We start from the raw sequence: 17,969 nt of genomic DNA on the forward strand, positions 1-17,969 counted from the left end.
TCAGTTGTAATAATTCAATACCAACGTCAATCAACATAAAAGAACCGCTATTACCTAACAAAATATCAAGAAATTAAGAAAAAATATACAATTGAACAAAATTAATTATCAAAAACCAAAGGTAATATTGTAACAAAAAAATAATAATTAGAACGATCCACCAGTCCCGTAATTCATTATATCAAAATTGTCTAACTACAGAAAACCAAAATTTCACCTTGAAGGTGCCTCACCCTTAAACTGACTCCGAAGAACGTGAGCAAGACTATTAGCATGAATGCTTGCTCCACGGGCAACTTCATATCTAAGTAAAAATAGTGGGTTTCAGTGCATTATGGAAATAACAAACTGTGATTTCTGGGGGAAAGGAACGAATAAAATAGCTCAATTTGTTGGCAGTGAGATAGTACCGTTTATTGATGAAGAAATGCCTTCAACCTCCATCCCAAAGAGAGACAGGTATCTGCAATATTTCATGAATTTGAATGATTTAGCAAGTCAACTATGATTTCTAAGGTCAAAAGGATTTACGGTTTCTTCAAATAGAAAGATATGGAAGTAAACCTACCCAGAAACCTCGCAAATGACAGTGCAGATATAAAATTGAAGCTGATACTTCAGGGTATTTTGTAGTTGAATTCCAGAAATCGTCGAAATACCACAGAAATTAAGAGGTCTTCTTTATCCACGATAGTTCTGATAAATTTCATCAGTAACAACATAGAACGGTGCATCAAGCAGTAGCAGTGCAATCTTTACTAGACGAGAGATCGATAGACTTGGATGCATGACTTCCTCTAACTACGCGGTTATAAATAACCTTAAATGACTGTGAGCCATTGGGTCGAGTAAGCAAACTTATTGGCATTCTCAGAGTCTGCTTTCGATTTCTTCTACCCCTAATCAAAATGCTGAAGGTTTTCTCGCTATCCATGTTTGTTTCACTACTGCCAGAGTTGCCATTTGAACCAGTGTTTTGATTTTGTTTGTTCCCAGAATTTTCACTCCCATGTAAATTCATATCACCATTTTCTTGTAGGCTTTCTGAACCAGCTCTCACTGCTTCATCTTCACTTATGTCTGATGTTAAAGCTTTTACCAATTGATTAGAATCACCAATATTATCAATGTCCTCATGAAGAACCGAAGCTGAACTTGGACTTTCAGAACCATGACTCAGAACTTGTGACTCTGAAATGGGATCCGGGATTGGTTCAACAATAGGTAACGCAAGAGGAAATTCCACGGGATGACAACCAGGCCAAACAGCACCAGGACCAAACTTAGATACTGTAGGGTTCATATTACATTGCCATGTAAAATGATTCGCATGAAAGGCACTGCTACTGACCGGAAAGTTGCTAGGTGGCAATGATTGAGGTTGAGTATAAGGAGGATACATAAATGGCAGTGGTTGCATCATGTTTGGTGTAGTTGGAGGCGATGGATATGCATGATGAGGAGAGGAGCACATGGGGGAAACTGCGGGTAGCACAGTAGTAGGTCCAGGATGAACATTCATGTTTACTGGCCAGGGGCCAATTGCAGGAACCGGAGTAGGACCAGAAGGAAGAGTCATATTCATGGCAATTGGTGGACCACGTGCAATGGCAGGAGATGGGTTGAATGGAGCTGCAGATGCAGACAGTTTCTTATACGGGATGCCCCCAGTGTGACTCTGATTTGATGACGATACATTGACCCTTAAATCCTCCCCACCTTGGGAAATGGGATTTGTACTATCACTAGGTTCCAAACTGCCAGACAACTTACTTGCATCGAGCTCTTTTTTGGAAGAATCCACGTGATCATCTAATGCCTGAATCAATATGCTATTATCGATTTCTCCTTGAGTTTCAACATCTCCTAATTTCCCCTCAGCACTCATACAATCATCTTGCACAGCAACAATTAACTGAGTTTCCTCTTTCCTCTCAGTAGTAACTCCAGTATCATCCTGTGAATCATCAACAGAATCGGAAACAGTATTATTATTCTTCTCTTTATTCATATCATTTGCCTCAGCTGGGGTTGGATTAGCATCCCTATTAGCTTCAATATCCTCCTCTTCAGCTTTGCCACTATCATGTTCACTGCTAACAGAAATCTCACTTGGAGGATTATAGACCTGGAACTTGGAGATTGTTCCTGGAGGAGCTAACGCCACTTCCTTGTATGAAGGAGACTTTCCAAGACTAACTATAGAATTCTTAACTGGATTAACATCAATTGGATCAGGTTCTGAAAGAGAAGTAAACAGCTTATCACCTGTTTCTAACGTCTCATTTGCACTAGCCTTGGATGTTGAGGGTATGGATTTGACCCTGTATGTAACAGCTTTAACTACTTTCCTTCCAAATTTAGGGCCTTGGGTGATGTTTACTGTATGATCATCCGTATAACCTCCATGGGAAATTGTCCTCTTCTTCATGAAATAATACCTACTATTTGGACTGGCATTCCTTACAAAAGGAGATTCTGTGCCAACTTCCACATTCTTTTGATGACTATAAACTTTGCCAAGTGTCGCCCTTCTCTGCTTCAGCTGCTTCAGTCTCCGGCCATATGAGCCAGTTGATCTTGGTCTTTGAACTGGTTGCCATCCATCTTCTCCTTCAGCATGTGCTTCTGACAAGATTTCCTCATAAATTTCTGGCTTTTCATCTGGTTTTTGTTTTAAAATAGTATGTTCTGAGTCAGGTCCAGAGTTGCTTTCCTGCTCAGAATCTGCACTACCTTCTGCTACAGGTATTTGTACCTCTTCATCTGAGGCCTCTTTAGGAATTTCTTTTGAAGACTCATCAGAACTTGACATGCCAAGGTTAAGGTAGGACGTCGCTCTCACCTGCCAAATGTAAATATTAATTACTAGGAAAAGGATAAATTGACACTCAGAAATAAGTGGCTACATAGGAGGGTGTTGTTGGGGTGTTTGAAAAAATTAGTGGTCTATGTATCACCACTCTAATTATATACCCAAGTGTGTGTGTCCATGTATGTTTATAAATTATACGACATAAGATGTGGATGTATGGAAAAAGGCAGCAGAAGTAGCCAGTTCTCACAATAATTTAAAGTCCAACAGTTCCAAGTCAAGAAAATTTCCTTATCTAGGTCTCCTTTCCCAGACCTATATAAGGAAATTTATTTACTCTATCGCCCAATTATTTCTTTATCATCTTATAACAGACTGGATTCGTCTTGAACATCATTCCATACTCAGTTGATTTTACATTTTATAATAGTATGGAGAAAATATGAAAATAGAGAACATGATTTAACTGGACCATTGTCACTAAGTTATATGTTTAGGTACAACAGTTCTCTAGTTTTAACGGGGGTCATCCTTCTTCAAAATAGAAGTAAGCTAGATTTTTAACCATACAGAAATTACTATATGTATTGCATATTATTAAAGGCCTGTTTGTATCAGTTTCTCCAAAAAATATCTACAGGAGAGAAAAATATATAGAAAAAAAAAATTGACTTCTTCATAAGTTAAAATTAGCTCACACATAAGTTAAATAAAAAGTTAGATAATTTCTATGAGAGAGCTACAGATTATTAGCTTGTGCATAAGCTAAATTTAACTTATGGAAAGGTCAATTTCCTTATTTTCTTCTAACTTTTCTATGTTATTTGTCCAAACCCTAATTCTTTGATTACCATATTTGGCTTTGCCAACAAAAAAATGTCACTTTTTGTTCATCGTTATTTTTCAAAACAACTGTGCAGCTGACCAGATTTATGACTAAAGATTGTTCGCATGGCTGCCTGCTTCTAACAAATTAAAGCCAAAGTAATGCTTGAATAATGGAGAAAGAGAGATCTAATGACCCAGATGACAAAAACTTTTATTTACTTGATCATACCGTTCAAGAATATTTCTCAAAAGTCAACCAACAATTTTATAAATCCTCAAACATTACTAGCTAAACATTTGTAACTATATCAAAGGAGATATATAAGACGACTGGTGGCAGAGTAATCAATAATTAGACAACTTTTAGTAGCTGCTTCCCCTAGATCTCAAACAAATGAGTTCAATTTATAAAAGCCAGTAAATGTAGCCAAGCGGCATACCTTTGTTATCTGGCTCCTTCTCTTTGTTGCTGCATCTCTCCCTTTAGCATCATGATCAGGATTAATATAGTCAAGCAAATCTGACACACTGACAAATCCAATAAAAATAAAAGGAAATCATTAAAAAATGTGTAAAATGTATGATATGAATTCCTGAATATGTACAAACATATCAATATTTTTCTTATTGAAAGTACGAATATTGACAAGAAAATAGGATAATATGTCACTCTATGAACCATACACATTTAGAGACATAAAATACTTGTATCTGCTAAAGGCTCGTGACTCTATTCTTCTCCCACATACAGATTAAATTTTTCCCGTTGCAGTTTCCATGTTTGTACAGTGTCATCTATATTTTCTTATGCTTCTCAGCATTGTTGCTTTAAAATATGAGAAGACCAAGACTGTAGGCAAAGTACAGAAAACAGTTCTTTATAAGTCAACCAAATAGAGCAGTTCCTAGAAGCTATAAGAATACCCAGAGACAACTGTATCAAAGACAGTCATGAACAGAAACCTCAGAGGATACCTTTCATAGTTAAATTACAAACCACAATTTTGAATACGACAACATCAGAGTTGCACAATAAAAGGCGAAATAAAATATGCATGATCGAAGTACTTCCTGATGCAGAAATTAGCCAATGAAGTCTCAAAACCACACTGCTAAGATTAATTCTACAGTACTGTACCTCAAATGGCCTTTGCTAGCTATTGATGCATCAGGTTTCCGAGTACCATTTCGAGCAGCTTCTTGCTGTTCAAAAGCCTTGGACTCAAAATACTCCAGCCAAGCCGCAGCATCCTGTCAAATTTATCACAAAACTAGAGATTACCCGAACAGTTATAATTCCTCATTCCTTTTTTAAGAAAAAGAGATTATTAACACATATGTTAATAACACAGAGCACCATTACATATAACCATAATGATGTTGCAAACCATTTAATACTGTTCTACAACACCCTATGAAACTCTAATCTACCAACTATAATTACAAAGTCGTGTTCTAGTACGTTTTTCGTTGCCTTATATTCAAAGCCAATGACTATTTTCAGGACAAAGAATGTACTAAATGTGTATACCTGTGTTCGCAAGTCATCAGGACCAAGTTTTGACCTAAGAATTTGCAAAGTTGTTTGCTCATGCTGCACGCTCAATGGATATGCTTCCATCAATGAGAGTGCTATTGCTATTGCATGATAACTTGCAGCTGTCTGCAGACAATTAACATCCAAGAAAAGATGCAAGAGTTATAGCACAAACAACAAGTTGTTTCATTAAACAAATAGTACAATCCAATTGGTTGTTATTATTTTAGCAACCTTCATAATATGATTATGAGCTTTATATGAATCCAATCATTACAATAATTATAACACACTGAAAATATCATCCATTAAAATTAAATTAAATCAACAATTTTTATCTAACCAACTTGATGACAAATTTTAAAATAATCTTCCAAGTAACCTCTCTATTTATAAAGATGTAGCACATTAATTCATATGGATCTCATTGTTGATAGTTTCTTGATATGAAAAATGAAGAGAATTTACATAAAACATTTTTCATTAAAAAAAATACAAAATAAACTAACTTCATAATTTGGGAAAACCAGAAATAAGATGAATAAAATAACCTGAATATGATCTGTGCCAAGTAATCTTTGGTTGCACTTTAAAGCTTTGTGAAGATATCTGAGAGCGACATGTACATTTCCCAGACCTTCTTCCATCATAGCCACATTAATGTAAGTAGCAGCAGTGTTTGGATGAGATGGGCCACACGTTAGATGCAGAAGATATAAAGCACGCTTTACATACCTGAATATTGATCCAATTAACAAAAGGCTAAATGAGAAGAAAAATTTAAATTAACTAATTAGTATTTCAAATTCACAACCTATCTTTCACTATTTATGGCGATCAATACATAAATTTCTGCTAAGGATTAAAAAAGAAAACCTAGATTCCCATAACATAGAACACAAATTCGTAAACTTTATTTCTCTCTTGATAAATTCTGTTTTCAAATTAAAAAAGTGAGTTTGTATTATATTAATTCAAAACCAAATTAAACTCACGAAGATTTGAATATCACTATATTGCACAAGAGCAAAACATACTTCAGAGCCAGCTCTGTGTGCTGTAGTCTGTAATAGAAAACAGCAAGATCCCCATAGCTCTTCATGGTATCAGGATGATCCAGACCTAACTCTCTCTCATTGATATCCAAAGCTTTTTGTTGATATATTGTAGCCTGTGATTTAGGTAAACAACTTGATGAATAGAAATCAAACCCTGAAACTTTAGTAAATCAAATGGAGATTTGAGGTGCAAATAAACAGTGGCTAAAATATTTAATCAATATGTCTATTGCATAAAGCAATAACAAACCAGCCTTATCCCAATAGATGGTGTCAATTACACGGACCAAACAATGCCATTATTGAACATTAAGGAACTATTAATGACCAAATTTTACATGAAACAATTTTTAGTCAGCTCTGTTTAAATATTTCACCTTATGTTTGCTATGAACTTTACTAGCCCTCTACTTTAATTGGATTATTTCCATTTGATAAAATGTCAACAAAATACGATTTTTTCTAGATGACTATAATTTACGTGGACATTGGTTTCTGATGGAACGATCTCTACCAATACCAAAACATAAACAAGACGAGCAAGACCTGATTGAAGTCTCCAGTATGATATAAAACTACAGCAAGGAGGCTGTATGCTCCCGCTGTCATTCGATGGTAGGGACCACAAACTGCTACTAGCTTAGCAAGAGCCTGTCATCAATGAATAATAGCAGATGTAACACAACAATTAAGGAATGAAAGCCTTTTATTGACTGTGGAAAACAATTTTTAACTGTTTGAAGATTTCCAAACAAAGTGTTCTGGATGCAGATACCTTTGTGCCATAGGTAACGGCGTCCTCAAGCTTTCCCTTGTCTAAAGCAGTCTTGGATGACTCCAGGAGCTGCCTTCCATCTGCAGATGAGCATGCAGCTTGCTGCAAAGACTCAGCATGAGCATTACGCATAAAGTTTGGATCTATTCAATCAACAATAATCTAGAAATCTATAATTGGCATGTCTTATTTGTTACCTTGTGAACAGGGACCAAGCTGACAATGTCAGATTTGTGGAAGGGAATAGAAGAATCCATGTCAAAATCCCGTGGAACAAGCTCAATTCCCACCTAACATACAAAGTGGTAATGAGAAACAAATCAATAATCAACTACTGTGTCAAATTATCATTATAATAAACCCAATACTGACTTAAGTTGATCCGTCTTGTGTATCTTTTTTTTTATCAGCGTCATGTGTATCTATATGTACCTATATGGAAATTTATTGGGAATAATGCATAGTCATATACGACTTGTACAAGAAAATATATTCTTTTCCTACGAAAAAAACAAGGACAAAACATATAAGCAGTTCACAAAAAAATTTCAATTTGACATTCTTTGCAGTTGAAGTGATAAATTATATGAACCACTTCATGAGTAAATGAATGCAATTATGTTGACAAGGTCACCTACAAAGCATATAAATATGTAAAATTTTCAACCACAGTACTTGAGGATAATTCAACTTCACTGAAAAGGTTAAACTGAAACACGTTCTTCCATAAAAGTGAACAATGCATATATTCAAGCAGAAATCCAGTTCATAGAATCTAGTGAAGTAAATTCCCAGAAAATAGGAAATAGAAAACATACAAATTCATGACTTTATGACAACAAAATTTATAGTGCAAGAGTAAGGTAGAACAGGAACTTTGGATTGTATTGACTAATTCTAGATTTCATTACCTTGTGACACAAGCCACGTAAAATTGCAAATTTCCTCACATCTTTGTAATTCAACCTGTGAAGATCCCAATCAAATCGCTTTTTCAAAAATACCTCTAGCCATTTCCACACCAAGGGATGAACTTCATGTGATTTATCTGAATCTCTATTTCCAGGAACACCGAGCAGAAAATTCAAAGCACCAGCAATTGATGAAGCCATTTTCTCCTTGTTAACAGAGGAAATTACTGCATGCAGGATGTGCTTAAAAGCTCGAACTATCATTTCATGAATACAAAGCGACTGCACATGTGAAAGCTTTTCTGAAAGCTTGACCTGTAAACAAATATAAAACGCATATCAGACATAAGAAAACATAACATAAATGATTCTAAACCTGAGACACAAAATCCCTCTCAAAACCTTCTTAAAAGATGTGCCGCAAAGTTGAGAAGTAAAAGAAAAAACTTCAATGCAAATAGAAAGATAAAGCAATCTAACTTGTTAAAAAATGACTGGTGTCAACACACAGTGTCTCTAAAGTCATATTTTCAGAAGTGACACTAGGATAGGCATATTGTTGAAACTCTAAAGTTGAATGTCACAAATTCAGAGGACGATTAGGAGACATTCGAATCAAAGAGGACAGTTAGGTGAGAAATGGATTCCCACTAAAGATGTTTAGAGATGAATAACATAAATAAGTTTAGAGATGAATAACATAAATAAGTTTAGAGCACTCACAACATGTCCAAGAGAACGCATTCGTAGGCCCCTAGTATGCATAAAATCAGTTAGAGTGCGTCCATCAACTGGTGAGAGTTCTAATGAGCCAAAATCTGCTACCTGTATTCCACAATTATGATGAAAATAAAATCACCAGAGTTGCCATAACCGAAAGTCCTGTAAACAGGCAACCAAATAAAATTTTGCACTTACCAATTTTGGGAGTGCAACGTCTTTGTAATATTTTTGAGATAAGTCAATCAAATCATGCATGGACTGTTAATGACAAGAGATGATTAGGTTCAGACACTGTCACTTGTAATAAAACTTAAAAATACCTCGTTATACCCATAAGGCTTACCTTGCAGTGAAGTCCAGTTCCCGATTCTTTAAATCGGGTAAAAGCTTCCTCAGATAACATCCTTTTCAGAACAAGCTCATTCTCAGCTTCTGTAGTTTCATGTTGCGACTCAATTGAGGGCAATGGAGGGCTTTCAGACTCCCGACTAAATTTTGGATATTCAGATGCAGAAGTAGTATTGCTTGAATCAGATTTCTTTTTAAAATTCTTTAGGGCTTTAAGGGGTTTCCCAAGACCCTCGACCTTCATCTCATTCTTAGCCTTCTCTAAGGATGGCTTCTTATCTTTTTCTGTATTATTATTTTGGTCTTGCAAATGTTGCATCCAGCAAGCTCCAAGTTCCCATCTTACAAAATAGTCCATACCAGGTTCTTCCTCCTCAAGCTTAGGAAGAGTTTCTTTAATCAGCTTCTCCACAAAAGAATGAGAAGCACCAATCTCTTCACTCTCAAACGTTTGTATCTGAATCATTGGTTTATTGTTTTCTGGTGGAGTTGTGTTGTGAAGAAGTAATCTCAGACTGCAAGGCACAATGACAATGTCAGGTGATGAAAAACAATTCGATCAACCAAATGAAGTTGAACAGCAGCTATAAAATAAATAAGAACCTCTAGTAAATCATTCAAAGTTTAAAAAAAATAACTTCGAAGCTAGAAGCAAAACTTATATGGTCAAAATCTTCTAGGATTACGGGTCACACTAACGGATTGAAAAAAGAAAAACACAATTAATACATATCCATAAGTAATGCAAGATCAAAATTTCATCAGAAGAAACAAAGACACTCTCAGCGAAAATTCTTGCTAAGAAACAATGCCAGACCATGGCGAGATTTTATTCAAAAACATTAATCTCATACACGTCGCAGATCAAATTAATAAAAATTGCAACACTACACAAAGATAGATACCATGCAACTTTATCGCACCGGAAAAATTTATCTAGCCTTTCAGTAGATTATCCGGGAAAATGGAACAATCATATTTGTAGAGAGTGGGAGAGGAATATTATGTAAAGTTGTGAACTGGTGAAAATGTATAATGTGGAAGGGTAACGCAACCTGTTAATATTGAGTGCATTGGCCCCACCCTCTGGCTGATCAAACAATTCAATAGTTTGTTGAGATGGAGAGTCAACATTTTCCCTAACTCCAACCTCAACTTTCACAACGACCACATAACCACAGTATCTTACGTTAACGACACCTAAAGTGGTAATATCCTGCACATAAGAAATGGGAAGCATTAGTCACTTCCATGAAAAGCAGCAGTCCTAAATGGCATTAATCTTAACTATATAAAAGTAGCATACATGGGCAGCAGTATTTTCATCCGCAGTGATGCCTTTCAGTAGATTTCGTTCTATTAGATCCTTTTGATTTACTCCAGTAGCTTCAACTCCATCAATTTTAGTATCAATCTTAGAGCTTGCAACAGAACCATTTTCCAAGACCTTGATGCTCAAGTCACCTACTCTCTCAGTGTAAACAATATTATTTTCTACAACGGAGCAACTAAAATTGGGCTCTTCCATAACATGTTTAACAGCCCTTATTGCTCTGAAAATAGAAACATCAACAAACAGGCTGTGCAGAAGAAATGCTTTTCTATCACGAACTTGTCTTTCTTCTGCTGTCTTGCAAGGCATAGACGCAATTAATGAAAACTCTTTGGCCCAAGGAACCAAATCATACTTTCCGTCTTTTGCGAGACTGCCACCATTCCCTCCCCATGTTTCATCCTCCACAGGAAGAGGAGGAAAAGATGAGGGTGACTGTGCAGCAACAGGAGGAACAAGCCACGTGTTGGCTCTGAAGCCATATGGGAGATTCCCAAACTGAAGACACGAAAATGGGGCGAGAGCACAAATAAATACAATGTTTATGACAATGAATCACATGGATGAACAGAAGTCAAACATTTCTGTCTCTTTTCGTTAGTTATCAAGTTTTTGTAATTTAAAAGCTGAAAAGAAACAAAAAGTTTTCCAATACCTTGTTACGCTCTGAAAATGCCTTCAAGAGATCATCGAAAGCCTGAAATTAAGAATAAAATTGCAAACTTTAGTAGCATCAATAGGACTGTTGAAAATGGGAACTTAAAACTTCATCTTATTGCACATCTGAGTTTATCCCCCCATACTTCATTGAATATCAATTTCTAAATATACAATAAACTATGAGAAACATGCATTAAACATACTATTGTCTATTATTGGCTGGAATCAGAAAATTGTGTGGGGTGTCATTTTTTGTTTAATGATTTCACTCGTGATTTTGTAATTTTTAATAAATTTAACTAATAACAAAATGTATTTACACAGAATTTGTTGCTGTCATTCATCTTAAACTAATACCAAGTTTCCTATACTAACCTAAATTTTCCTCAAAACTGGTGTTGTAACAGGTACCATATTATGCTCGTGTACCAGGGTAAAAAAATAGATTTAGCTAAGAAAAACCATACCAAAATTGTAAACTATTTAATAAATCAATATGAAATCATTTATCATTTAATTACATAAACATAATATTAAGAAGCTAGAGGTGATATTATATATGGAAGCTGAAAAATAACCTAGCCAGGTTCATTCAAAGGCTCGTTAAAGAATTATTATTAAAGAATTGGTAACAACGAACTCTATTGGACACATTCTCTTGTATTGATTGAAATTTATTGAAAATCATAAATAATTTGTAAGCCTCACTTCTTATTCAATGAGCTCACTAATGATTAGGTATTATTATTAGCATCACCTATCTTATTATTAAAAAGAGTGTAATATTAGCACTTATCTTATTATATATATATATATATATATATATTCTTTCTATCTCATATCGTTTTTTCTTTCTAATATCTCTTCACTTCTCGTCACATCATTTATCTCATCTCATTGATACATATAAATGTTACTGGTGTGGCTTAACACATGCTTGGAGTTTTTAGAAAAGTAACTTTTTATCTTTTAAAAAATCAATAAAAAATTTCTTCCCAATAAATTTAGCCAAACAATGATTACAAAAGTTTAAAAAATATTTATAATATATTATCCCTTTATTAACTAATTTGTACATGAATAAAAGTTGTACTCTTATAGAATTTATTTTGTTTACTATTATCTTTTTATTTAACGTCTTTCTTATTTTCATTTCAGAAAATTTAAATTAGGAAAAAAAATTATCATACATGCTAGGTATGCAGAGAAGGAAATACCTACTAACAAACTTCCTTTTGTACAAATAAAAAAATTGACAGACTAAAAAAAACACAAATAATATTTCAAGTTAATTATTTTTAGTTCTCTTAAGTTTGACTATGTGTGAATTTGGTCTCTTGAATTTATAAAGTCAATTAAATCTCTTTAATTTGAAAATTAAGTAAAAATGATATTTCATTGCTTTTCCACTACGTAAAAACCTTTAAAAATAATTTGATTCCAAAAATTGTAAGAAAAAAATAAAGATGTCATATATTTAAAGACCAGAAAGAAAAAAAATGAGTTAATTCATGGAGTTATATATGAAACACTAAAATATAGTCAAGACTTTTTCAAAAGTTTCCTAGTTTCAAGAGCTAACATGACTGCTAGATACAATTTTAAAGACTAAATTGATCATTTACTCTATCTATTTTGTACTCAATTTCAATAAATTAAATTTTTTTATAAAAATTGCTCAAAATATTAACTTCACCAAAAAAAAAACAAGTTCTCAACTTTTATCTACCTCAATCTGAATTTCAAATTATATAAACTCTTTAAAACTTCATTAAAAAATTTCATTTTAAAATTATTTCATATAATTTTTATAAACTCTAAAATATTTAGATAGAAAATAAAAATTAAATAATTTTACATAGAAAAAAAAGTTTAAAACTATGCAAAAACTAATTGATAAAAAACTTAATAATAAACCACACATGTTGTACAAACTAAAATAAAAAAATAAATGCGTACTTAAATATACTTTTCAAACTCTAAATTATTTTTATACTTCAAGATTAAGCACAAAATAATTAGGCCCAACTAATATAATTTTAGAATTTGACCACTTAAGGTGTTTCTAGCAAATTTTAGCATCATGATTGTTAATTTCCATGCATTTTACTTGTATGTTAAAATAATAACAGCAGGATTATATGTTTGTAAAAGAAGTTTAATAAAAACATCATTTTGTTATCTAATTTTTTACACAAAGAAGAACAAAAACATCGTTTCATTTTTTTTATGATATGATAGCACATAGTTAAATATTTACTGTGGGTTAATAAACTATGATGATAAAATGAACTTAAAACTCGAGTGACATAATTCATGATAATGATTATAGCTTGATACTAAAATATAAATAAAGTCTATAACTCTAAATCCCAAAATATAGGAAGCAAAAATTTAATTGTACATTTTATCGTTTTATAAACTTTATCTTCATATTTTTTTAACTTTAGATACTATATCGATATATTAAATATGTAACGTGTCACAAAAATAATGCTTAAAAATGAAATGACATCATTTTATTTGTTCTTTCTTTTTTTAACTCTTTTTTATCACACAACAGTGCGGACATTTAATTGACAGAGGATTAGTTAAACGGATAATATACAATCATTTATAAACCCTAATTCATGTTATATATATATATATATATATATATATATACAGAGAGAGAGAGAGAGAGAGAGAGAGAGAGAGAGAGAGAGAGAGAGAGAGAGAGAGAGAGAGAGAGAGAGAGAGAGAGAGAGAGAGAGAGAAAGAGAGGGGAATGGGACAAGTTGGCTTACATTATCGAAAGCTCTGCTAAGCTGTCTCAACAAATCAACCAGATTATGGCACAGAATCCGCTGCTTCCCAACGCTGTAGAAACCCTTTCTGCAAGCCTCAACGTGCACCACTTTCCCGTTGCACACCTTCACCTGCACCACAACACACAAAAGCTAATCAAATACCGTTCCCCTCACACGCCACACCGCAACAATCAAACAAAATCCTCACATCCAGCGAGAACAGATAATCCTCCTCCGATATCTCCTCCACACACCTCCTCGAACCTTTCTTCACATCTGCATGCATCGATCGGTTCAATAATTCCATCATCCACACACAGTAATGCAATTAATTACAGAAGAGTGCGAAAGAAGGAGAATGAGTTAAGAGTAGAACATTGTATAGGAGCGGTGAGGTGCGAAAGAGAGAAAAACTCGTAGAAGTTCTCCAGCTTAGGGCACGAGTGACTTATCTCGCCGTCCACGTCCGCAATCGTCACCGCCGCATCTTTCGCCGGCGGGATCTCAGACTTGCCGGACTTCGTGACCGTGCCGGCCGCGTTCTTCGGTGGCGGAGGCGGCGACGGACCAAAGCTCGTGGTGCAGGCAACGATGTCGAGGAGTCTTCGCACGTGCTCCACTGCTCGTTCTTCATTGTATTCCTCTACACGTGAAAATTTTGGAAACGAAGATGAGGATCAAGATGAATGCAACTGACGTCGTGGTTAATATTTGAAATAAAAGGAAACGATAATAATAGCAATAATAAAAAAATAATAATAATTAACAATTATATACCATATACCTTCAACTAAAGTCAGAAGGCAGGGCTTCAGTGCGGACACGTCCACCGTGTCCTTCAGACGTGGCCCTCTTACCTGTATTTAAAAAATAGGTTTGTAAACGAAACTTAATATAAGTAAAAAAAAAAAGTAATATATAACGCAATTCCTCGTAGTTCCCTAAATAGGTGACGTAATTTAATTTTCATTTATAAAATTATTTCCAATATGATTTTTAAAGAAATTATTATAAAATTAAGCATTTTTAGTTGGTTTACAATTCATGACGGAATCTCAGTATATTTTAATTAAATGTTAGTTATATTTAATTACAATTTAATTTATCTCAAATGAGTATGCTTTAATTTTAAAATTCAGGTAAATTGCTTGAATCATGACCTTATTTTATCATCTGAATTTTTATATTTCTCAAAAAAAAAAATTATTTAATTCATTTTCAACCACTTTCAAATATGTTGTATTTTAGTTCATCTATGATAAGATTTATAAACCTCACATCATAGTAAACTTGATAGTACCTCCATCTAAAAATAATGTATAATTCATTATTAGTTTTATGCCTTAAAAAATGTCGTCATATTATTCATTTTTTAATTTCTGAATTGAATTTGTCAGCTAACATAACTTCGTCGATTTCCAATTTGAATTTGTCAGCTAACATAACTTCGTCGATTTCCAATTTGAATTTTTTTTTTCCACCTAATATACCAATCGTACCGGTTTCGTTTTTGTTTGTATGTTACATAGGCGATGATGGTTGTTTTCTATTGGTACTATGTCTAACGTTTGTGCAAGAAAAATCAAACATGTTGACATTCATAGGGTATTATTACCAGAAACTGGCTTAGGATTCAAAATGCTTAAAGAGTTCACGCAACTATACAGTTCCAAATGGGTACAAAAAAAATGTTGAAAACTGGAAATTAAATAATTTAAATTAATAATTCTTAATTCTTAATTTTGATTACCTCATGTGACAGGGAAAAATTTGTGACATAACATGTGTCCGTATTCACTGATAAAAGCCGACGAACATCTATTATTCTGTCTGTTGATATTCCCTGTTTCAAAATTTTAAAAAACAAATAAACAAGCTATTTAAATTTGTATTTGCATCATAACAAAAACAGAAAAAGAAAGCTTGCATAAGAGAACATAGAAAAATTAATGTAAAGTACATTTTCAAGTTGTTTATAATGGAAAAAATGACATTTCAAAGTGATAAACAAAAATAAACCAAAGCATTAATATGAAGCACATGTTGAGAAACAGGACTTTTGGTTAATGCCAAGCCACATAACAGAGTGCAAAAGAAAAGGTAACTGATAAGAATTTTCAAATGCAAAAGTGAGATAATGGCTGGCACCTATAGTTACATCTTATAAATATAATAATAATTATACTTATAATAATAACAACAACAATGATAACATCATTAATCTACAAGGGATAAAGTGCAGCACTAAGAAGAACAATCTAGTGAAAATACTTATGAGAAACATAACAGAACACACACAAAAACCAGACAATGCACAAAAACATAACAGAGTAGTAAATTATTAAGCTTTTTTTTCTTTATTTCCTTCTCCAAGTAAACAAAACAAACCTTGAGAACATGAGCTTCATCTAGAAGCTTCACTGTGATGTCTATGACAACTGGGAGAACTGCAAAAACATCAGAAAGAAAGGAAGAACATTCAAATTATGTCTTTCCTTGCATGAACTACCTCTCAGATATGTCTTATTTCTGTCAGCATGAACTCTCTTTTATGAAAGCTCATTACAGAGAAGAAAAAAGGCATTAAGAAGATAAAATAAATTGAACATATCTGGGAAGTTAAAGTTAAAATCAGTTAACAGAATAAGAAGATAATATAAATTAAACTTGTTCATGAACAGGCAGATAAAAAGATAAGAAAGGTTAAAAACTGAATTGAGCTTTTCTTCAAAATCGACTTATCCGTTTCAGTAAAGGTTAAAAAGCAGAGTCATTTTGAATTTAGAATATAAAGCTGTGTAAGGGTGTGTTTTTAGATGGTTTCTCTGTTGAAAAAATTTGAAATTTCATTGGGATACAGAATTTGGTTACCCTTTTCTTCCTTCTTTTTCTTCTCACCCTTGGCCTTTCCGCGACTGTTTCTTGGTGCCATTTTGCAGTTCTTTGAAATCGAAAACAATATAAATTCTGGCACCAAGCAGACACAGAAGCACAGGTTAGCCTATTCACACAATAGATTACTAAAATCATCTGCAACAAATATATTTATATATTATCCATCATCAGCAAAGAAAGTCGTTGCTGCAGAGGTGTGAAATGAATACTGATATGAAAGCAGCAAAAGAATTACCAAAGCAAAAGAGATGGTTTTATTGTAGGAGTGGATAAGAGGGAAAGAAAGAGAGATAGATATAGAGAGAGAGAGAGAGAGAAAGAAAGAGAAAGGCTTAATGCATTGTGGGGTTGATATTTATATATAAGTGAAAGTATGAAATAGATGGGTGGTGGAAATATTGAAGTACAAACTGAAAAAATAGAGTTATAGTTATGCAGAGAAAGAAGGTTGAGCAGTGTGCATAAATAAAGAGGGTTTCGATTGGAGGTTTGAACCAGTAGAAGGATGTAAATTGATAGAGGAAGAGAAATGGCAGAGAGAAGCAGAGATATAGATGAGAGGTTTGTATGATAAGAAAGGAAGGGTTGAGATTCAACTGTCAGAATGTTAGATAATTTGGCTTTTTATGGCACTGGGCTTATGCAGATTATTACAGATTATTAATTACCAATTTTTCTTTTTTCTGATTAAAATTATCAATTTGCTTTGTGGGTATTTCTTGAAATTTAAGAAAATTAATTGGAGAATAATGTAGAAAATGGGTTTTTCTTTTGGAATGAGTAGCTGCAGTGTAGCATTTGGTGGATGTGAAGAAGGGGACCACAGCAGGATTGGGTTGACAAGTAAACCTAATTTGCCTGGTGAATTTTTTCGGAACATAGCAAAAGATTTTTGGTAAGTCTTACAAGAGAAGAGTACAATAAAAATATCTTTATACATCAATAACTAATTTATGTGATAAAAATTCATTTTTTTTTGTATGTTTAGAATGTTATGATAAAAATATTATTTCAGAAATTTGAAAGTCGGTTTCACTCTTACTATGATTATGATTATGATTTTTATTTTTATTTTTTTGTCAGATTATCCACATTCATGTTCTTATAGCTTCTGGATAAAATGGGATACAAGGGAAAAAAACCAATAAGTGTGTATGCTCATTTTCCTATATCAATAATAAAGAAAGATGTTTATGTGTACAAATTTTAATTTTAATATAGTTGAATTTTTAAAATATTAAAACTAATTTTTGAATAATAAATAAGAACTCTTATTAGAATAACGAATACATATGAT

General features: G+C 33.4%; 1 protein-coding gene across 1 annotated transcript; it reads right to left on the reverse strand.

The window, feature by feature from the left end:
- Positions 1 to 86: 86 nt before the first annotated feature.
- LOC108319252 (protein REDUCED CHLOROPLAST COVERAGE 1) lies at positions 87 to 17,221 on the reverse strand. The gene is made up of 26 exons (XM_017550319.2): positions 16,908 to 17,221; positions 16,649 to 16,744; positions 16,166 to 16,224; positions 15,528 to 15,620; positions 14,562 to 14,634; positions 14,154 to 14,420; positions 13,986 to 14,053; positions 13,775 to 13,906; positions 10,984 to 11,025; positions 10,302 to 10,826; positions 10,051 to 10,211; positions 8,991 to 9,510; positions 8,843 to 8,905; positions 8,648 to 8,749; positions 7,925 to 8,239; positions 7,211 to 7,303; positions 7,014 to 7,115; positions 6,785 to 6,889; positions 6,218 to 6,351; positions 5,732 to 5,915; positions 5,175 to 5,306; positions 4,782 to 4,894; positions 4,084 to 4,171; positions 569 to 2,845; positions 411 to 463; positions 87 to 304 (listed from the first exon to the last, which is right to left on the reverse strand). The coding sequence occupies exons 2-24, from the start codon at positions 16,707 to 16,709 to the stop codon at positions 734 to 736; spliced, it is 5,544 nt and encodes a 1,847-aa protein (XP_017405808.1). The 5' UTR covers positions 16,710 to 16,744; positions 16,908 to 17,221; the 3' UTR covers positions 87 to 304; positions 411 to 463; positions 569 to 733.
- Positions 17,222 to 17,969: the final 748 nt, after the last annotated feature.

The sequence above is a fragment of the Vigna angularis genome, chromosome 9 (genome assembly GCF_016808095.1).
Source record: "Vigna angularis cultivar LongXiaoDou No.4 chromosome 9, ASM1680809v1, whole genome shotgun sequence".
Classification (NCBI taxonomy): domain Eukaryota; kingdom Viridiplantae; phylum Streptophyta; class Magnoliopsida; order Fabales; family Fabaceae; genus Vigna; species Vigna angularis.